General features: G+C 41.0%; 1 protein-coding gene across 1 annotated transcript in view; it reads left to right on the top strand.

Annotated features, from left to right (window-relative positions):
- Nucleotides 1–7,763: 7,763 nt before the first annotated feature.
- Nucleotides 7,764–23,347, top strand: part of fgf14 (fibroblast growth factor 14) — a 102,659-nt gene continuing 87,075 nt past the window's right edge. Inside the window, exon 1 of the mRNA XM_047600870.1 lies at nucleotides 7,764–8,609. Within this exon, the coding sequence (XP_047456826.1) occupies nucleotides 8,402–8,609 (208 nt within the window). The 5' untranslated portion in view covers nucleotides 7,764–8,401. The remainder of the gene's footprint in view (nucleotides 8,610–23,347) is intronic.

Genomic DNA, 23,347 nt, shown 5'->3' with positions numbered 1-23,347 from the left:
GTAATCACAGAGTTATGCTATTAAAATGAAAAATTAGCACATTTTTCCCTCTAACTTTGTCTAGTTAAAATAATTCTGATGTCACTTGCTAATAAAACTGATTTTTTTTTCTTTTTTCTGTATATCCACAGCATGAGTTTGCTAAAACACTGGTCACATCTTTTAAACGAGCAGGCTTCAAAAGTAACCACCGAAAGCGTTTCCTCCACCTTTAAGAGCTCTCCTCTCCACACCAAGTGGTCATCTATCAGATTGATGTCAAACAGCTATTACAAACAAACCATGTTGACCTTTTAACAATTGAAAGAGATAGTAGAGGATCTGTAGGCACATATTTGGGTATTATGCAGACATGATATAAGCTGGTGCTGTTTTATTTGTTAAAACTCGGCCAACCGTCTCACTTTAAATAGATTTTAAAGTCAACACAACTTTCAGCTGATGGAAGGCAGAATAGGTAACGACTCCGAGGCACTGTACTGTCAGCCCTGCTGCTCCATTAATGCTGCTGAGCTACATGGGACTGGATGCTTCGGCTCGGAAATAGGCTTTATCCCTCTAAAAGTGGCTCTTTTGATGACGGTTTGGCGCATACACGATGCACTTCCTTCTAAATGCAGGAAGTTTGCCCCCGTTTTAAATCCACAAACCCATACAGGCATATATCCCAGATAGATCTGCGCTACGAAAGGGTATAAATAATAAAAGCTGCAGTCTTTACAAGTTAAAAAAGACCCACAGCACTGTTATGTAACTGCGGAATGAGTTATGAGGATGACAAATTAGCCGGAGTAGGGTTGAGTAGAGCAACATGCCAGACTAATAGACAGCAGTACGCTAACACAAACACAGATTTATGCTCAGATTTGTCCTCTAAATGTAACCTCAGTTTTTTTTCACAACTATAAATGTTCTCCTGTTTCCCTTGGCAACTTCACCTCTTGTGAACATCGCGGCTTCTTGGTTATTGGCAAGGTCCCTCTTGCTTGTATCTCAGTTTAAAAGCTGCAAAAAAAGAATCCTTTCAGTAATTATGTATCCGATGGGATAATACTCAGTGTTTGACATGGACGTCCCTGTCTGTCCCTTGTGCAAAAGTTTCTAAATAAATATAAACTTGCAATAAATTCTAATAAAGAATCTGGTTATTTATATTGTCTACTCTAAATGAAATAAGTGTGTGGAATAGGAATCATTTAACTACTGCATGTCACGTATTGTCCATTTCAAAAGTGAGAAATATTAGGCACTATTTTGAACTAATCATTCTGTATGTGTGGATTATCAATAGCCTAATTTAAGTCTACTGACTTTAGTGCATTAATTGTGTAATGTTGTGTATTTACACCGATCAGCCACAACATTAAAACCACTGACAGGAGAAGTACATTTTCAGCTGTGAAACATTTGGACGTGTCATTCGTGTGGATGACACACATGGTCGTATGTAGGATCAGTGCTCCAAAAAGAAAGACAAAACATGTACCATAAATTTGATAAAACTTGCTACTACCTTGATATAGACATAACTTATTATTGCGTTGATATGCACGTGATGAACTAAACTGAAGAGTCTATTACATATTTTTCTCCTCACAACATATGCTTCATTACCTCATTTTGTTTTTGTTTTTTATGAAATGATCTCCTCCTATTATCTATATATCTTTAATAAAGGCACAAAATGATTTATTGTACATCATAATGTTTAAAGTGCATGTTTATTTATGTGTGCAGCGCATACAAATTACGTTTGAACCGGTTTGATTGTTTCCATAGTCACTGAACGTGGCAGGTGAAGTGTTCCAAAAACTGCCCCCTCCAGAAGGCAGTGAAGTAGTTCACAAGGAACCAGCATCCACCTCGCGCCTGGCACTCAAAATAACCTGATGGTATCACATTTGTTGTCCACCTACTTGTTGAATTTAATCTGGTACAAGTCGTACAAGATAATCCTTTATCCTTGCAGTTAACGGCGACTTCTAAAATGTGTACTGGAGGAGAATAGAGCTGAGCAGAACGGCTCACTACATGGTAGATCAGTGACTAAAGAGGGGGTGAAATAGCTGAAATATTGATTATCTTGTTGGCACTGCGGGAACAGATCAATAGTATGACCGCACATGACTGTATATTCGGGTAAACTCTAGCTTCATCAGTAAGTCCATGGAACTGCATTGTTACACCCATATAGAGACGTGAAATTAAATTATTTCAGGCCATGTGCATCATTAAGATGGGAGTGGGCGTATTTACTGCTTCTGGATAAAGTTTAGATGAGAGCGCCAGGGTGCATGAGACTGACCACTAGCATTATTATCTCATATCCGCTCACTTATTCACTGCTTCATTTGACTCTTCCTCGTGTTTTTGATCGACCACTTAGTGAAGGCCCGTCTTGCTTCGCCCCCAAAAGTAAAACTGAGAGCATCTATATTTCAGCTGCATGCCTTTGAAGCATATGTCTCCAAATATAGACAATAACGCAGGACTAGATTGAAACCATGTCTACTGCTTTGTGGGTTTTTAACAGAGGGAAAGATAGATGGCTAAAGAAACAAACAACGACAGACCCAAGTTGAAAGGAACTCCAACAGATTAAATAAAAACTTCAAAGTTGATTAAATATCCAAATTGTTCCACTATTTCTAGCCTTGAAATGGGGAGGGAGTAGATATCTAACTCTAAAATTAGACATAACATAGAACATTCAAAGGGCTAAGAGAGGACTTTTAATGGTAATGAAACCATCTATATGATTAATTCATTACTCTTGGGACAGTAAAAAGTTAAAGCTACAGGGAAGCACTTTTGTCTCCCCCTCTTGGTGAAAAGAGTAATAACAAAATATTGACACACCGTCAACACACACTGAGGCTATATGCCTACAGCTCGTCTGTACCTTCTCTTCTTTTAGCCTGTTACTGCCCCTGTCTTTGCTACCATTTTCATATTTTGAGACAGATGTACTATTTATGCAGATGTCTATGTTTACTTACGCATCGTTTTACTAATTTCTTTGCTTTACCTACACCCTCTTGCTCAACCCTTTCGTATGTTTCCCTTGGTCACTAAAACAATAAAACCATTAACATCTGGAACATCTGGTTTAATGTTCCTTCCCACTTCCCATTGCAGAGCTAGGTTACAACATTAATGAAGACTCATTCAGGATAAGGCTGGGACAATTTCACCCAAGTCCAAGATATTTTGGCAAATCTGAAAGTTGCGGTGGGTTGTTTAGTGATTAGCAGCTGTGTTGAGTGTGTAATTAGGGTGTGCAGCAGCAAGTGATTGGTCTCGTTATCTGACATGGGACAGTTAGATCTTGAGCAGTTTTTGGTAATCCCTCTCCTGTCGTAAAGATGAGTTGACGCAAGTGGCAGTCTCTTTTGGTGTCTCACATCGTAAGCAGATTCAAAAGGGGCTCAAGTCCTTAGTTGTCAGCAAGTTGGTTAAGTTGAAGGTAATTGCATTCATCCACCTCTTTACCATCTAATTCATTTGATGTTTCCAATTACATTTCCCTGGTACCCAATTGTTGTGAGGCTGAGAGACTCTTACTTTGCAGCTTTTAAGTGCATTGCATTATCTTTGCAATGGCTGTCTGAGTCCTGGTGAGATTTGCTGCAATATAAAATCAGCGGCAGAGCAAAACAGGCTGTTGCTACGTTTTCTCTAGAAGATAACTTGGATTATTCTATTCATTTATAAGATCTCACGAGTTTGCTCTTCAGACGCACTGAAAAGAATTAAGAGAAGAATCCATTTGTTGAGTTCACTACAAAGAAAAGGGAAGTCTGTTTGACTGGTGGTGTGTTTCCTCTAAAGCAACGAAATTTGTGTCCAACCAAATTCTGTGTAAAATGGTGAAATTCTTTTGTTCTACTTTGTTAAATTGTATACAGTGAGAATGATGTTGCAAATGGATGAAGGGGAAATTATAATGTTTTTTTTTTTTTTTAAAAGTAGACCTTGAATCACCATTATACAACCATAATATTGTCTATCCTGGTGGACAGAATTAGACTATATAATTAGTGCTTCATACTCAGTGAATGTGGGCTGACTGGCCTATACAGTGGAAGGCACCTGAATCGTCACTCGGCCGGTGTCATTGCCCTTATCATTCCGCAATAATGAACACTGCCAGTCACAATGGACTTTAAAGAAGAGTTGGTTATTATGTGTGTGGGATTCCTCGATTTGTTCAATTGGTCTTTTGCCCTATTAGTCACAATGTGGGAGCAATGGAAAGGTTTCAAAGCCTATGTCTAAACATCACATATGGTGTTGCATTTTTGCTAAGTGTCTGTGAGTAGGAACTGACAGTGTCAAATATGGGTGCTAATATATGTGTGTGCACATAAAGTGCTCATTCAGTGACACACTGATATGTGTGGTGCTTCCCAGCAAGTGGCCTAATAAAGTTCAGTTTGCACCGATGGAGCACAGAGAATAGTTCTGGTCCCTTAGGCTCCATTACTGGATGTCAGCAGCAACAGTATGCTGCACACAACTTGTTACAGGGCATTCATATATATATATATATATAGGCAAGTACAAATGAACAAAGTCAGTTTGTGTTATGTAAATATTTAGATGTTGACAACTACACTGCCAGCATACTGGGTGGAGGGGTTAGTTTTAACACAAATTCTGTACGTGGACATGAGTCCTGAGTCTAGCATGCACTGAAAGAAAATAAATGGTGTTATATTAATTTTAAGAACCCAGTATACGCAAGATTATATGATGCATATGTCAGTCACACCCAACCCCCCAAAAATGGCAACACAACTCACGTTTGGAGACAGCCTCAAGTGGCCAGTCGGAGAACTGCACTCTTGACACGACATTTTTAAGCCATGGAGGTGGCTGATTAAAAGGCAATTAATATGTGTAGAAGTTAATCTTTTAATTTTAGCAGGTATTAATGATAACATACTCATATTATCTCAATAAACCTCACCATTCTTGCAGCCGCCCTCCAATTTACACATTTGTAACTCCTTAATTTTAGAGTCTGCTCACTACTTTCAGTCAGTTCATCCAAATTTAAAAAAAAAAACAACAACTATAAACAGGTGAAGATTGTGTTTTATTCCATAAAACACAATCTTACCCATTTTATTTTTCACATTAGCTAATAGTGATGCACCATAAAAAACTGATCTCCATGCAGCCTTCACACTCCCCCACGTGTGAGCCTTTTAAATACATTAAACCGCAGATAGCATGAGTAAAACTGGACTCACTCCATTTGTCTCTATGCATCTTAAATCAAGCCCCCCCCCCCACCGCACAACCACCCACCCACCCACCCCCAATCAGGATAAAACAGGCTGTTAGAAACTCACAAGGGAGCCACTTCATGCCGGCCGCAGCCTGGGCAATCAAAAAGGAGTATTCTAATGATCCCTGACAAAATTGTCAGACGATATCCTCCAGGGTGCGATGATACTTTACATTACAGTAGACGGATCGATAGCAAAGATGACACGGGAGGCCTCTGCAGTGGGAGAGAGCTAGAGAGCCTGCAGTGAACTGCCTCTGACTTGTGCTGATTCCACAATGAGTCCACTTGACCTCACAGAATACATGAGAAAGTAAGTCTACAGTATGAACATGTAAATCGCTTCAATTACCCGAATACCCCCATTTTCTAAGGCAGCTAAATGGATCTATGTGTGTGTGTGGAAGTAATTTGGCGTTGTGTGTGCGTCTGTATTCTTAATGTGTTAACAGGTACACAATGTGTGAACACACCAAAAATAATTCAAAATTGACAGCCATCTTTTAAAATCGGTAAGAAATTCTTATAGTTTGGTTTCAAACAGTGACATGGCAAATAATGCTGTGTAAAGAAAGTCAATCAGGAAACATTTTGTTTCAAAGTGGCCCACATCCCAGAGGAACCAGTTATCACAGACAACTGACAAGACCTGGGCGCCACAAAACTAGGTCATTAAAGTGGATTAATGCGGTAATTCGCAGATGAACACACAACACAACTCCACTAATGAACTCCTCCAGTCTCTCATCAAGCTTCCTGTGCTGTGGCTAATACTGTTTACACAAACCTCTGCTTTTCATCTGTTTGGCTCACTCAGAGTTGCGCGGAATAAAAAAAAAAAAAAAAACATTTATTGAAAATACCTCCTCAGTTGAGAATTAAATATGTTATTATAAGTGGACATACTCATGAAATATACACTCACTTGCGGAAACATTAGGTAAATTTGTGAAAATCAATGCGGGAACTTGCGTGCGTACAACACAACACAATTTAATAGCACGACAAGCCACTGTCTCAGTTGAATAATTTTAATATTGAATATCACACTACAATTATTCAGTTATTGCAGGACGTCTATGTTACAATGTATTTGTTTTCACTAGTGTACCTAATGAACTGGCAAGTGAGTGTATATCATCTGGCAATAAGCCAGGGGATTTAAATATAAAATAATTCAACGCCATAGCGATACATGTCACAGGTCATTTGTAAAATGAAATGCTCACTAACCTGTATCCATTAATCTATAGTAAACTGTCACATAAGAACTCAGTGCTTACAAATTAATAAAAATCTCCAAAGAAGGAAATCTACACCCTAAATGGACCATTTATTCTTGCTCGGGCCATAATGCCAGTCATTTGTTTTTCTTTGTATTGCACCATAACTATGATGACCTACTGCCAAACTCTCTCCAACACCTGTGAGTGGAGTCAACTCTATACCGAGCAACTAATGAGTCCTCTCCCAAACAATGGCAGGACACACTGACTTCTGACATTTGTGCTGACGGAGAGTCACGCTGGCAGCTCTAAGAGCCGCTTAAACCCCCAGATCTGAGGGATGGAAGACACATACAAACGGTGGCTCCAAATCAAATTCAAAATAAAAGACTCGAATTCTGCACACACGCCGTCTCTCTCGCTGAAATCCCTGCTCGGTGAGGGCAGGCGTGATCAGGGGGAAAAACAATATCTCTTCCTTTTGTCTGTGATGGAAAATCTTTTAAATCCTCAGAGAAAAGTAATCATACAGTAGAAACAGTCGCTAAGGGCAACACTAACAGGTACCCTGCCCTCAGGGATGTAACAAGAAAAACACAGTTAGTAAATGTGAATGAGTCTTTCCGCCCTCCGACAAAGATAAATGCTTTTGCTTTGAGATTTCTTTTCATCTCATTATAACATGTTTGACAGAGGACCGTTTTGCTTTCATGAGATGATTTGCACTGATCTTAACTTTTTTTTTTTTACAAAAAATTCTTTCACATTTAATTCAGAGAAGGAATAGTGATCTGTTGCTTAGATGAGAAGACACAGACACACAAAAATCTCCTCCAACCTATCCAGGTGACTCTCAGCAGCTGTTACTTTAAAGCTTTTAACCTGTAACATCTGCCTGGTGCAGAAAGCTGCAACAACTTGAGGAGCAAAACACATCGGGAAGAAATGACACCCAGCATTACGGCTGCAAGTGTAGACTCTTTGACATGCGGTACACACACACGCACACACACACACAAACGATCGTGTAGCCCCCACAGACGTCGTCATTTTCAAGAATTAAAGCGAAAACAGCTCGGGACATCGGGCTGAGTCGGATCATAAAAAAAAAAAAAAAAAAAAAAAATCCGAGCATCACTGATATGACGGCGCAGAAACCACGTGTTTTACGTAATGGAAAGCCAATCTTTCAATTTAACCCCTCCTCCCCGTCTATTTCTAACAGAGGTCCGACGCTAAAGGAAATTCATGCAAATGCTTTTTTTTTTTATACGGGCGCACCGCACTTTTTTGGAGATGCAAGTAGCGTGGTGCTGAAACAGGCTTGAGGAAAATACCCCACAAACGGGAGCAAACGCACACTCCAGGAATCACGGACACACACCAAGAACCTGGCTTTAAGGGGAACGTTGCAGCGTGGGACTAGAAGACATGAAAACTGGGGTTGGTGTTATCTGACCTCACCAAACAAGCTCGTATAAAGGAGACGCGAATTGGACTTGATCCGGCAATGTGGTGTTTTGTTGGGGCTATCATTGCAGCAGTCTGTGCATAGGATGCATCCTCCCTTGGCTTTTGATGCTGTGCAGATCCACCCTCCTCTCCTCAGAGTGATGAACTAATAGGCAATGATTTTCTCCTCGGAAATCCACCGTGGTTCGCTGTTTTCACGTTAGTTGTGTTTGTTTACTGGCGACCCGTCTCCTCCAGGTGCGACACATGCAATTTATAGAGTATATTTTCTATTATCGACTAGTTGAGGAGGCATTCTTTGTACGCCAGAAGAAGAAAACACACCGTTATTACGAAGTCTGACAGACACTGAATATTTTGTCACGTGAATGAAAGCGCATAGGACTTGGATATACCTATTTTTTCTATGATACAATTGGTAGCCTTATTCGGGAGAACTGATCCAATTGTGTTATTATGCAACCGCAAGGATCTCATCTATATCTGGGTGTTTAAGCCACTGGATTGCTCTTCGCCCAAATCAATGTGGTTTCTTTGGAACATTTTCAGCAAAGGAACGCATATGCTGCAGTGTCTTTGTGGCAAGAGTCTTAAGAAAAACAAGAATCCAAGTGGTAAGCTCATCACCATTATACCTACTCCTCTTCGTTTCTCTCGTGAACCGGCGTTATGCGTGCGTATGTGTGTGCGCGCGCGCGTGTGTGTGTATGTGCGCGAGAGAGTATCTGCGTTATTTTTGTTTCTTGTAATGGTGATAGATCTGCAATCATATTTATGCAGCGAGTGGATCATGCAGAGGCGCTGGGAGGGGGGAACAACTTATTCTGTGCAGCTACTACATCGGCGAGCACAGGTTTGGGGAACGCAGCGCGCAGACACACACACACAAAGCCCCCCTGCATCACCACGGCACCATGATCTCCTAACTTTTTAAATAACGCTCGCTCTCTCCCTCTGTGTGTGTGTGTGTCTCACACACAGACTGAGGCAAGATGTTATTTTGCGTGGATAAAATCCACGCACTGTTTCTTTCTCTCTTTCTGTGATTCCCCCCTAACCAGATTATTCCATCCCCGGGTAGACTGCAGCAGCATTCCCCCCCCTCTCTGCAACACCACTTCTCTGTTAAATGAGCGTTTTTTTTTCGGCAAACCTGTCGGAGGACACAGACCCGTTCTTTCACGTCTGTCACTCCGGGCTTCTTGCAGGCCAGGTGTACTTCATGCGGGCCTGGGGAAACGCGATTTCATACAAGTTGATTTCGCGTTGAAGAGGCAGCCGAGGTGCAAACAAACAGGGCACGGGGAGAGGAACTGGGCTCCACTGCACTAATGCAAACCCTGCACTTGAGCAGTCGACATCGTTTCGATTCAGATGCTGGACTTTTTTTTTTTTTTTTTTTTTTTCACCATCTCACCAGCAGTTATATTAGTTACACACTGCAGCTGATTAAATGCAACATTGCAGGGGTTTTAGTGAGGAAGGAGTTGTTTATTTCAACAGGCTGCTGTAAAGCCCCGTGTGGACAGCATGTAGTGCGGGCTACTTGTTACCTCATGTAGCTTGGTTGGGAGATGATGAGCTGGACAACAGCAGCAGTACAGTTCACTGCAGCTGCGGTATAGTAGATCATCATCACACTGTAGTGGGACTATCATGCATTACTGCAAGAGAGAGAGAGAAAAAAAAACAAAAAAACAAAAACACGCCATTTTTAAAAAGACATTCTGTTTTAAACATTATATTCCTCAGAACTGTCCTTAAACTATATACTGATGCAACACTGCACATTTCCTCACCGTTAATTAATTATAAAAATAAATAATTATCTAATCTTACGTTACATAGGTTTATATTGTTGTCATAGTTACTATTAGCATCAGTTCTTTTCGTCTAGTAATTGCAATTCTCTTCAAAGCTAACTTTACAAAAAATCACACAGGTCGTTTTAAAAGACTTGTGTGGATTTTCTTTTGTACTTTTACAAACATTAGAGGGAACAAAACAATGGTTGTTCAATAAATAAGGGGTTTTAAACTCGTTTCTCAACTTCCTATTTCACCGGTAACTGTTAGCTACAAACATCCAAACAGGAAGTGAAGTGACACACCTGTAACCTGACCTTGTACTTCTAATTTTCATTATTATTTAATAAACATAACTAGAGTTTATACGTGTATTTTAAGTCGTATATACATTTCTATTATTTTATTATTCTTTATGATGAATTGTTTTTACATTTTTTTGTCTTAGTTTTTTTAGCGAGATTACGTCACTTCCGCCGTTCGTCCTCGCTTGTTAAGGAGATGCATGGTCGCAACCTGTTGAAAAAAGAAATGCAATTGCCTTTTTTTTCTTGGTAACAAGTGGATTAGATGTTGTCCCAGATGCTGGATGGGCTCTAAAACAGGGGTAAGTGTTGTCACTTAATCTCTGTTGCATTATTACTTGTGTTTACCTTAGAAGAAGACAAACAAACAGTACAAATGTTGATGACATGACATCTGTAAGCACTGGGGCGATAAAGGACTGATCAGTGCTGCTCAGTGGAAAAGCTGCACTAAGACACCGCTTCCCTAACTTGTGCTCAACCCGATGCAGACAATCAATCAAAGCCGAGATTCACTGTCAGTTGTCCAAAAGGTGAAGCCGCTTCGAAGTGAGCCCATATTTACCTTGAGGATTATTATTGAAATGTAAACTAAAGGCGTCTATTTATTTATTTGCTGAAGTAGCAGATAGAGCTGGGAGTTTACGGAGAAATGAAGTAGGCCAGAATGCAGACTGTGTCAGTGGGGTGCAGTGCTGTTTCCCACTACTAAAAAAGCTGCTAACTCATTGAATCTACGCTGTCTGAAAAATCACACAACCGATTTGTTTTTCAGCTGCAGAGGTGCTTTTTTTTTGGTGTGCGTGTCATGAAACAGAACGGTGAATCCTCTGTGTGGCCCTTTGTCAGCAGATGCAAGTGTTTCCTATACGCGGCTCGCCAGGACCGAGCTGCAAAGGCCTAGATATAGTGCTCCAGCTCTTTGGCTGTATTTTTAGTAACACAACATAGCTGAGAGAACACAGAATGAACGAGCTAACCTGACTGTATCAATAAGATGTGTTTGTCAACGTGTCCGACAACTGTTACCTCGATGTCTTTCTACACATAGACTCACATAGTGCACATCAACAGTTCGTCTGTAGCGGTGGAAAGCGATTCTTCACTTGATCTGATCTTGGCATCAATTAATATTTGAGAGTTTTAGGTATTTTCCTACCAGAGTGTCTATGAACTATAGGCCCCTGTGATTAACCTCTAGGTTTTTGAGTCCAGATTCAGTATGCCGTCTTTGTACAAAATATTTCCTGCTTTGTTGGCCTGTTTTCTCTATTATTATGATATATAAGGTTCTGTTTTCATGCCTTTGAATTGCCCTCCCGTTGCGAAATCAATTTCTCTTTCAACCTACAGAAAAGGTTAAATATTCCCTCTTTTCAGACTAAGAGGTAATGCATTAGTCTCAGCTGTTTTGATGTGCGTTTACGGCCGACATGTATGGAGCGGTCCTCGCAGTAGACCACTCAGTTTAACGCCGGGCGCGAGGCGACGTGAAGGCAGCGTTTGCGTAGCTTAATGGGTGGCGCATGGAATCGACATTGCACGGCTTAAAGCATCTCCCCTCTTAGGAGTCGACCACAAAAGTGGCCGCAACTTCACGAGGATGAGGTTGAGGATAAACCACGGAGAGATGCTGCAATATGATGCAAGTGAAATGCTGGGTCAAAGCTCGAGCACACAACAGAATGACTCACTTTCTTGGTGGATATGGCAGTTTGCCATCATGTAAAGACTATGTGTCCACTTTTAGCCCTTTTTGCAAAACTGCCCTCAGATAAAGTCACTAAGCCTCTATATTCACTGACCTGTGAATATTCATCCAGCTGTGTCACTGTTTTCTTGCAAGATTGTTGCTTCGTGTGTGGTAGCTTGTCCTAAGGGTTGGTCCAACTGCTGACCTACTCTTAATGTTCTCTCTTGTGTAACCGCATGGGTACATGTCTTTGAGTAAATCTCCTTCATTAAGTCAATTAAGTAATGAAGCAGCTGAGTGGTGAGGATGGAGATACAGTAGGTTTCGCCCTGCAGCCCGTGTAGCAGGGACGATGCCCGCACAGATGTCACTGCGAAACTTTGGGAATGTCTCTGAAGGGTGCGTGCGGCCATGATGAATGGTTTAATTAGGGCTTTAGTGGTAAACCGCAGAGGAGAAGGTTATGTCACACACTGCCACATGTTGTAGAGGCAGATATTTGATTGGTGCCCGCTGATATATCTTTAGGTCGAATGCTGCAAAAATCTAGAAATAGCCAAGTTGCTGAGAGAGCAGAATTGCAGTGGATGTGTGAAGAGTAGTGGGTGGCGTACTTAGAGTCACAGAGCTGTGGCTCACTGGCTACATTTACACGGACGATATTACTTCTTTTACTTGGACACTGGTTAAAATCAACTGATAAGACATAAATTTCTAAGTGTCCCAAAGCCTCAGTCACAATAGATTTTTGTTGACAGGTGCCACGTTGCTCCGGCTGCTGTCAGATCTGCTCAAAGAACATTTTATTCCCTCATTAGGAACACTAAATTCATGTAACAGAAGAGGATGACCAAGGCTCGCCTACACTGCTGTTAACGTTGATCCAGTTTTGTTAATATTTTCAAATGCTTGTTTGAACAACTGGTTGTGTTGCTACCTTCCATGTTTGTGTTCCTCCGGGAAGCCCGTTCACATCTCCTGATGTTTACCCCCAATGCACAAATAAACATCCACAGATAAAACATATTCATTCCACCCAGAGTGAACCAAATCGTATCAAGCGCTAATATTTTTTCCACCAGTCGCATCTGTTTACATTTGCGCTCCTGATTAATATTATTCTGGCTATCCGTGGAGTGCTATGTGTGCATAGCCGTTGTCATCACGGTGACATTACAGGTCACAGAAACCCTCTGGCATCCATTTGATAATGTTTCATACCATATCAAGTGAAAGTCAATCTGGACGGAGCTGGGAGGTGGAAATAAAACTTCAGCACTGTAATGCTATTGCTCTATTGTGCTGTGAACCAAGATCATTCATTTGAGTGGCCGGCATGACTAACAATTCGGACTACTGGGAGAACTTGTTCTGGTGCTCTGGTAGAACTGAGCTGTAATGTGTATATATATATATATATTATTTGAGGTTCATACATTTATTGTGTCTAACATCATCTGAAATTGGATGCTGCAAGCTATTTTTTTTTAAAAACATGTGCTTACACTGTCTACAGTTATGAATTGTTGCTGACACTTCCATTTCTTGACTGTTATACCTTCTAAAGAGCAGGACCCGTCTTTGCATGAGCCTATTGAATGACCCTCCGATGAGCTGCATGTGTCTTATAGCTCGGCTGTCGCGTCGGGTTTATGAATCCATCAGTGAAAAGTAATAATCATTTCACCGCGCACGGTTCTGTGCCGAAATTACACGTGCATCTGGCCTTTTCTCTTCGTGCAGCTCCCGCCTCAGAGCAATACATCTCAAATTCTGCTTTTTTTTTCCCCCCCTCAAAAAAAAAACATTGCTGCTTGAGAATTTTAAAAGGGAGGTGCTATTAAGAGATGCTTGATTCATTTGTCTAAGAGTCTCACGTCGGTTTAATTTGCGGTAACAAAGAAGCGGCAGTGTAATTAAAGGGGGCGGGTAAGATTCAAACAAGAACTCCTACAATTAGAATAACAGCAAGGTTGGCTAAAAATACCCTCCTCCGACTACCGTTGTACGTTGCTAGGTTTCATACAGAAACATTGCAGTTAACTTTGTAGAAGGCTAAATTTTGCCTTTTGTAGTCATTGGCATGTCGCAGCAAATGCTCCCGTTTTCACGGTATGGCCGGCGCACATCTTTAAACTATGTGTGTCACTGTTGAAGAACCTTAAAAAAAGAGAATTTTTAATATTAAACAAAAATGATTTTGAGAAATGTAATTGTGCCAGCGTACCAACTCGGAAAGTTGGGCGCTGCTGTAGCGGTCAACAAGAAAATGAGAAAACCTGCTTCACTCTCGGAGATAAATGCATGATCAGTTTCCATAGTGAACTCGTTTGGGATGTGTCTGTGCTGCACATACAAAAAAAAAAAAAAATATATATGAGCTGCGGGGGGATAAGGCTTGAGTTCCTGGCTGACATTCTGCCTTCCTCTATGAGGCAATCAGGTTTACATACAAATCAAATGTAAGGGTAAACTCGTATACAACATCTGTATTTATGTATGTGCATATACTGTATATATAAAGAAAGGTGTGCCGTTTAAGGAGGATTAATGAAATAAATCTGAATGATGGGAGATGTGGTCTGGGCCTGGTGGCTGATGACTTCATTAGACACACATTCTGCTCATTTGAACCAGCAGACGTCATGAGATGAATCCGTTCTTGTTCAAATCTGGAGAATATTTTTTGTTTTGCTTTGATCTGTAACATTTATAATTATTTAGCGATTTATTAGTGTTGGTTTTCACACAGAAATGTGCATCTAAAGGCAAAGGTGCACCAGGTCGACATCAAAGAAGTAACGTAAGTCCTTTTCATTCCTCGTGTAGCCTGAGTCTGAACCAAAAAGTGCGTCTTGTATCCACCTCAAAAACTGCAGTTAACCACCAACTAGCGCCTACAGTCTGCACCTGGATGAAGGGAAATTACTCTTCATGTCAGCAGGTAACAAGAGTCTGTACTTGCCAGTTAAAAAGAGAAACCCTGAGAGCTAGTAGTACGGATATCCCAACCGTTATACAGAGCCCTTCTCCCTTGAATCCTGCCGATCTGTTGATTACGATGAAAAAATGAGAAGAGCATCCTGCGTGTTCCATTCTTACTTCATCATTTGCTTGTCGTCATCATTTATGTTTCTCTTCTTGCGCATTGGTTAACCAAACTCAACGTGTTCCAATACAGATTGAACGCCCTGACGGCAGTGGTCCGAGTAGTGTCAGTTGCGTAGGACACATTGCAAAAACTTGGCCCGGTTGTGGCCTTCACTTGCAGCAACACACCCAAACACACATTAGCTCATTTAAGAATTTAGCAGGTTTGTGCTTTGCTTGTTTTGACTCTTTATGTTGGTATTATGACCTGCAGCTTTGCAATTTTGATTCATTTAGACATTTCCAGTCACAATATGCGGGAGGTTTTAGTGAAAAAGCACAAATAACAGGTATGTGTCGATAAGTAAATGGCCAGTGAACTTGTTAAACCTTCAGCAGTTAAAGACAGAGAGAAATTTAACTTTAAGAACAAGTGGTAACGGAAGGGGAGAGTAGGTTTTTGTATCTACATTGTCCAAGTTGCTATGACTCCAAACGAACGCTCATGGGCCGGACGTGTAAATGATCCACTCTTTGATGACAAGTCAGCCAAATCAACTTAAGCGTCAGGGGCGACTGCGGCTGAGTAACTGGTTAGTGGTTTGGCCGACGATCAAGATGACAAGAAAGACACTTAACCCTGAATTGCTCCCGGGCTCTGATATGTGAATGGGTACTTGGGATATTGTGAGTACCAGTGGGTATAAAAGCGCTGCGTGAATACAAGGCCATTTACCAAGGCGATATCTTAGTGCATCCGCAGGATACAGTTTTAAAAATTCAGTACATAAAGCCGTACATGCAGACTAATGGATGGGAGTCCATTTTAAAGACGTAACGTGGCGTAAAGTCTGAACATCATTCGGGACCTTGCTGGTCTTCAAAGCCAGCTTGACTGATCAATTTCGTCAGCTGATGGGATCTATATTTGCCTTCAGATTAGGTAACTGCTTATTAAACGTATCTGTCTTTTAAGTGGGATTATAGTTAATGGTGCAATTTTTTTTTTTTTGTAACTTGCACTTATCGAAGGCACTAGAGGTAATTTCGTCCTTTTGAATGAAACGTTTTAGCCCTCCTATCTGCTTTAAAAGGTTATATCTGTCTTTGGAAGACTGTCTAATGCACCTTTCATTTCCCAATAAACATGTCAAGATGACATTTCTGTTTTGTTCAAAGTGTGCAACACAACATCAACTGTATGTAAGTAGGTGTTAGAAAACACATTGATTTCTTGAAAAGGCCAAACAAATCTCCTCAGAATGAGCTGCAGGTAGAAAGTGAGTGACGATGAGTTGATTGCTTTGCGATCTGACTCACGGATACAGCTCGCTACCTGTGGCGTCAAAGGTCGCTGCGAGGAACATGGATGAGAATTGCTATGTGATTGCTGTAAACGAGGCTTATTTAGCAAAATTAGACAGCATTGTAAGGACGCGGCGTCGTTTATTTAATTCTTCATTAGGCCGTCTACGTGAAATACACAAATCAAAACAGGCGCCACAAGAGACGCCTCTGACAACCAATGTCAAGACCGTTTCACACTTGATTTTTCTTGGTTTCTGACGGCGACTGCCTTTTTTTTTTCTTCTTTCTTTCTCTTTTTTTTGTGTGACCGTTTTGAGTTATGTTTGACACAGAGTGGTGAAATTGGCCATTTGTGGATGGGCGCTGACATGATCCTGTCAGATCTGAAGTGATAACTTCTGAGAGTGTAATAGATTCTTTCTCAGTTGTCAGTTTTATGATCTTCCTTGTCCTCAATCATTTTGAGTCATTTAAGGTCAGTGGAATTTCCGGTTACGCCATGAGCGTAGTGTTTTAACCCTGAGACAAACTAATCAATTAATGTCAAGTCACTAATTATACGTGGATGAAGAAGTTAAAAGCAATAGAAAATCCAGTTTGAGTAACAGGTTTTTTTTTGCAACACTGGGAACAGAACAGAAATTAATTCATCTTTTTTAAATCCTGCATTCGTGTCACTAACTCAGTCTGCTGGTTACATATTTGAATGCCATCCAGTGCTTTGCTTGACGACGTTAGCAGGTTGCTAAGTTAAGCCGACGTAGAACTCGATCATGTGTCGGTTGTAAAATGCTTCCTCCTGCTGACTTTCTAATTCTTGCACTACTTGATTTGTTGAAGCCTGATACTTGTAAAATGATTATAAATGAGCGGTTGGCGGCTACATACAAATTATCGCTGCGTACGTCTCGGGATAAAGCCGCACGCGCCAATTAAAAAGTCGGAAACTTCAGCATTTAATGATTCGTGTTCAACAGAAGACATGCATAGAAAGAAATAGCATTTTGTGGTGCTGCAGAATAATAACTCCAGTTAGTTCCAGCAGTCCCCCAGTGGGCAAGGGAATACTTGGACAAATGCAATGTAGTTGTACAATCATATTTTTTTCCCACTTCCTGCAGCATAGCTTGTAACAAACTAATCTGCCCAATCTGTAATGCGCCTGTGGCTTAAAGAAACATTGTCCAAATTGCTGCATGTTGCGCTGATTGCTAAATTGCCGCTTGGGTTTAGTGAACATTGTCCTCGATGCGAAAATGGGTACTGGTTAAATTCATGACACATTACACACAAGTCTGCACACAGGGGCACGGATTCTGGCTGTGTATGAATGAACCAGGCAAGAAATAGATTTCCGGGATCTCATCTGAGGTAATGCTCAGTTCTGGAAATCTGCAGAAACACCGGAAGGTTCAAGCACACCTCCGAAAGAGTCACAACAGTGGGATAGTAAAGCCTGTGCTTTTTTTTCCCTATTTGGTTGTCTGCCCCCTTATGGAGGCTCCATAAATCATCTTGTAATTTGGCTTATCCTCTGCCCTTAATAGTAGGAACCCTGCAACATATCCAACATTTATGCGAGTGCAGGGGTGTAAAGCTGGATTTATGGTCTGTCCAAAATGTTGGATAGTATCGGAACCTGGCTGCCTTTCATAAAAATAAATAACTAAAAAAAAAGAATAAAATAAATAAAAACTACTTAGAGTTTCTCTGTAACGCATGACACATCTTAACACTCTCTGCTTCCAGGATCCCAGAGGGACCGGACATGTGATAACTGTGATTTTCTTGGGGCCGCTGAGCTTCTCTGCGGGGCTGTTGCGCTGCACTCTGATTCACAATTAAATGACAAAGTGATGAGAGAGAGAGAGAGAGAGAGCGAGAGAGAGATGAAGAGCAAGGGAGAATAATGCAGTTAGATGATGAGATTATTGATTTATGAGACCAGAAGTTTGAACAGTCGTACCGCAGAGCTGACACTGAATCATGAGCCTTTTGAAGTTCATCATCATTACCAAAAAGGAAAAAAAAAAAAAAAAAAAAAAAAAGCATGGTAAAGTACCAGGAACGCTCTGTGTGCAGTTGATGTTAATACTGTGAAAGTGGATGAGAATTGTTTTAGTGGGTGTGTGAAGGGCTTTTTTTTTTTTTTTTCTCTAGGAAGAGCTTTGGTCGTAGAGTTCGTGGTTTGAAATTATGTGAAAGTCAACACCGGCTACATTTACGTGTATAATATGTATTATAGATTGGAGGAAATGGATTAAGGGGTCGACCCAATGGTTCCTCTTCCAGCTGGAGTCAACACATTGTCTTGGGGTTTTCCCCACACGGTGTAGATATCAGATGCTTTCCAGGAAGGACATAAACTTAAATCCCCTACTTTAATACCAAAACTACTAATTCTCTCCTTTCTTTTCACACATCTGCTGCAATTCTGCTCATTCAGCAAGATTAACCCAGACCAACAAAATATTTGCATCTATAACACAACATTAATGTCCATTGTTTCCTCTCAGTTCCTACAAAATACTGAGAATCCACATAGCATGAACAGGCCTTAAACTGGTATCAGTTTATGACTCCCACACTGGCGTCATAGATATTTTTGTTAGTCCCCAAGATGACCTATGATATGAGGCCAGGTCAACACCTTGTGCTGTTTATGATGTTTTTTTGAGTTGTTCCTGAACCGTTTTTGGGTCCGTGCCCTGCTGGGGATGGCTGTTCCCATCGAGGAGTCATGTCATTGCTATGGGGTGGGGGTGCATGGTCTGGTCTAGGTAGGTGGTACATGTCTAAAGTAGCATCCGCACTAATGTCGGGTGAATTGTCACAAGATGGTTATTTATGTCTCATGTCAGTGGTTTTAATGTTGTGGCTGATTGGTGTACTTCCATTAAAGTCATGTTTATTGAAATATATTAAAACCGTAACACAATACGTTGACATCCTACAGTAGTAGTAGTCGTAGTAATAGAGCTTTTTTTTTGACCTCGCTGTTTATTCAGCGTCACCACTATTCACCCTGTGGTGACAACTTAACTCTTAAATAATCCTCTTACCCGGTGACATTTGCTCTTTGGTTTGAAAGCTAGCGTGATTATAGTGGAGATGTTTTTAAATGCGAGTAAATGGCAAGTTTAGCTCTCACTTAAAGAAATCCCAGAGAGCTATAATTTCCGTCGTGTAACTCAAAACGTTTCCGAGGAGCTACAAAGGTATGACTGACTAAATGAGAGGTCGTCAGTGGGAACCAGAAGCTGCGCTGCATTGACAAGGTTATTAAAAATACTGATATTTTCTATAAAGACTATAAAGTCTTTAATTTTTTATTTTTTTTGCTTTCCTAATAAGCCATTTCAGTGAACTGACAGATTTATGTGTGTAAATGTCAGAAATTTTCATGCTTAACAATAATAATGTGATCAGTAAACCCCACCTGTGATATGAAAATGAGATCACGCAAGGAAAAATACTCCAGCAATATTCTTTTGAAAGTGTACTAGTTATATTTGTTTAAGAGTTTAAAAATAAATTGAGGGACAGCACATTTAACTTGCCTGAATAAAAATTTCGTAATGCTTTCTTAATATAAATTTCAGTTCCTGCTCCTTTTAGGTTTAATTTTCAGAAATGCAAAAAAGACATCCCAAGCTGTCCGACTTTTAATTTTCCTCCATGCGATGGGCCAGAAAGGTTCACCTTTCTCCTAAGTGATCAACAAAAGCCCTGCTACCGATGTTACAAGAATACTGACGTTCGAATAATTCGAGCATTAAGCATTATTTCATGCTTGGTTTGACTAAAATGCAAAACAAAAGAACTGAACTTGATTGAAATACAAAATAAAAGTAGAAATGCACAGATCAGGACACATAGATACAGTATAGTCATCATACTGGCACAGAGAGAATAATAAAATATAATATAACTGGAGCTAAACCATTTTCCACCCAGTATCTGGAGGGTTAAATGACTGTGCTGTCCATATATAATTAGTAATACTGTTTCCAGGCCATTATCCTTGAGCAGGAAATGATATAATCCCATTAGCATGTTGCTGATGGTATATGACGAGAAGGTCTGGGTCATGGTCCTCGTGCCTCTGACGACAGGAATGTAGCATCTGTAGCCTTTATCAAACACGCCACACAGAACGCACCGGGCTGTGTGTGAGTGTTTGTGTTGTTGTATCACAGTATGTGTTACAACAAATCATACCACCGGAGGCTCAGGGCTAAAGCGATGGCTCGATGTTCCTACGTTCTGCTGTTCTACAGTAATAAGGACCGTTGGGGGGGAAACACAGACCTGGCTTTTCTTCTTCTTCCTCTTCTTCTTCTTCTTCTTCTTCTTCTTCCCAGTGCTGAAAGTACATTTTAATGATGTGATTAAGATTGATTGCTGATGTGATTTCATGACAGGCTGCTGGCCTGTATCTCATTTAATATTGTTGTCCATCATCTGACTGTGCTCCCTACTGAAGCAATAAGATGAGAAGGATGCGGCCTCTCTCTCTCTTTCTCTTTTATTGGCACAGCCTTAACAACCTTATGAGATTGTGTTGCCAAGCTGCGTTACATGTGCTTTAGATTTACAATCAAAATGTAATTCATCATGTAATAAACGGAGACAACAGATGGGTTGTGGTTTGTGTTATTACATAATGAACGTTAGAGAAAGGGGGGAAAAAAATGTGTTGTGATTAAAATGAACACAAGAATGAACCACTTTTTTATGCTGTTAACAATCAAAGACTGTATAAAGATGGAGGTGGAACTAAAGCAAGTGGAGCGCCCCCTGGTGTCTGGCTGCAGCACAAGTCATAAGCTCCGTCTCCTCCATATTAGTGGATGGGAATTACGCCAAACTAAAACACTAAAATGCACGTCAAATAACTTTTAACTTTTTTAAGGGTAGTTCCAGTCATTTCATTTAGTTAATACGAGATCAATGCATGTTGAAGTGTGAATTTTCCTTATAGGTTTTAGTTATTTGACGCTGTAGAAACAGGATGTGACCTCATGATGTCAACCTGTTGCCATGCCAACCCATAGGAACATGACAGTAGGAATAAATGAATGAATAAATAGATAAATAAGTACAGTGCATAGTCCAACTTTCCTTTTTAACTGGTGGAGGTAGAGCAGAGCGCAGAATTAATTCAACAAAAACATGAGTGAGTCTGGGGGAACGTGTAAGATGGCGCTACAATAGAGTCCGTTTGGCCAATGCAATGAAGCCGGGATGTGTTGTCCATGTTTAGACACAGTCTATAGTTACAACATAATGCGAACATAATAGTAACTACCATGAAGGGAGATTTAGTGCAGGACTGTTGTAGTAGAATACATTTTACTAGTGTACATAATGTTTTGGCAAGCGAGTGATCTCATTTACAAGTGGATGTAAAAGGTGAGATGTGAAACAAGGCAGCCCTCAAAGGAGCTCAACATTTTGTTCTGCTGGTTCTCACCGTCCTGTTACCCTGTAAATATTGAACTCTGAAAGTGTGCAGGGCTCTTAATATTTACATTTTATTTTGGTAGACAAATTGCTTCATGCTGTATTTCTTTTCAGCGGCGCCGTGTCTCTACCTCTTTTGGCAGGACTGACTCTGCTTTTCTTTGGGCTGCCAGGTTTGTCTCAACGGCCAGCTGGTTTGTGGTCTTTCAGCTGCTCCATTTCTAGCTGCTCACGAAGCCCAGATAACGTGATACTCCTCGTTATCTGCCCAGTGCCGAATTGAACAGAAGTAAATAAAGCTAAAACAAAGTGCTGAAGACAAATAAAAGAAAGCCACTTTGGATGAGCGGTGAAACGGCCGAAAAAGGATGTGTGCTCTTCCGTGTGTGTGTGCAGTGGTGCATTGTGACTGAAGCAATGTGCAAACAACAACCAGTGCGCTCGCCTTTTTATGTGAATGGGACCAGTCTTTTTTGACGCAACAGGGGTGCAGAAGGTTGCAGGAAAATAAATAAATAAATAAAAAATTTGGCCAAACTTGGCTCAACTTTTGCCGGCCCGCAATGCAGGGTCACCTGACACAGCGCTGTGATGGCCAGCCAAAAAAAATGCAAACTCACAGTCCTGGTAGGTTACTTCATAAATATTTCTGTTATCCTCGTCAGGGGAAAGAAGCTAAAAATTCTACCTCTCAACATTGCGCTGATTGTTTTGGCTTCCGATAAGTGGCAGCGCTTTCTTTCTCATGGGGCTTTTTGACCAACAGAGAACCGGTTTGGATCTTGTTTGCGTGCCAGTTCTGTTCAGGAAGCACGACAGTCACTTGAACAGAGGCCCGCTCGACTGCATGCAAACAAATTCTGTGCACATTTTGCTTATCTGAGCAGAGCAGATACTGTAATTTTAGACGGAATTCATTTTGAAATTACAACCTGTTTGTTTTCACGGGTTTAGAGCGCGTCACCGTCCAGGCTCCGGTATTATCGTCCTTCCTGTCTCGCATCTCGTTCTTTATGTGAAACTAAACTTCAACTTATTTGTGGTCGGAAATAACCACAACTTTCACGCCTGAAAGGAGCTGAATCAACGAGCCCCCTTTTTTTGAAGCATCTGAGCCCCGTGACTTGTTGAGGGGACTTTTTTCTCCATCTTCTTGTTAACAAAAAGCCCTTTTTAACAGCAGGGGTTTGGGCTCATTGCCTTTACGGCATTTGTGAAATTTGATTACTGCCTGATTAAAAGTGGTAATTGGCCCAATTCGGCGCACCATCCGTTTGTTTGTTTTGTTTCTTTGTACTCAGGCGACGTCTCGGATTTCAGAGAGTGAGTGAGATTGCCGTGGCGTTTCGGCCGGGTTGCCGCGCGTACGAAAGTCCTCTCGGGTTGTGATTGATGTGATTGATTCATGTTATTTGTTGAATCTCTTTGAAAATAAGCAAGACACCATTTTGCTTCCCCTTCCATCATTTAATCTGCCTGTGTTTCAGTTTCAACACACACACACACACACACACACATTGTCTAACCCCCCCCCTCATCTGTCTATCACGCCTCTCCCTCTGTACGGGGGTCCGTTCTGTGCAGCGCTGGTGGTTGTGTGGTGGCTATGGTATGCTGTGTAGATTTTTGCTGCAGTGCAGCAGGCAGTATTGTGCTGCTGCTGCCTGTGTCTTTCCCCTACTCTC

The sequence above is a fragment of the Mugil cephalus genome, chromosome 12 (assembly GCF_022458985.1).
Source record: "Mugil cephalus isolate CIBA_MC_2020 chromosome 12, CIBA_Mcephalus_1.1, whole genome shotgun sequence".
Taxonomy (NCBI): domain Eukaryota; kingdom Metazoa; phylum Chordata; class Actinopteri; order Mugiliformes; family Mugilidae; genus Mugil; species Mugil cephalus.
This window is presented reverse-complemented; position numbering and strand designations above follow the sequence as displayed.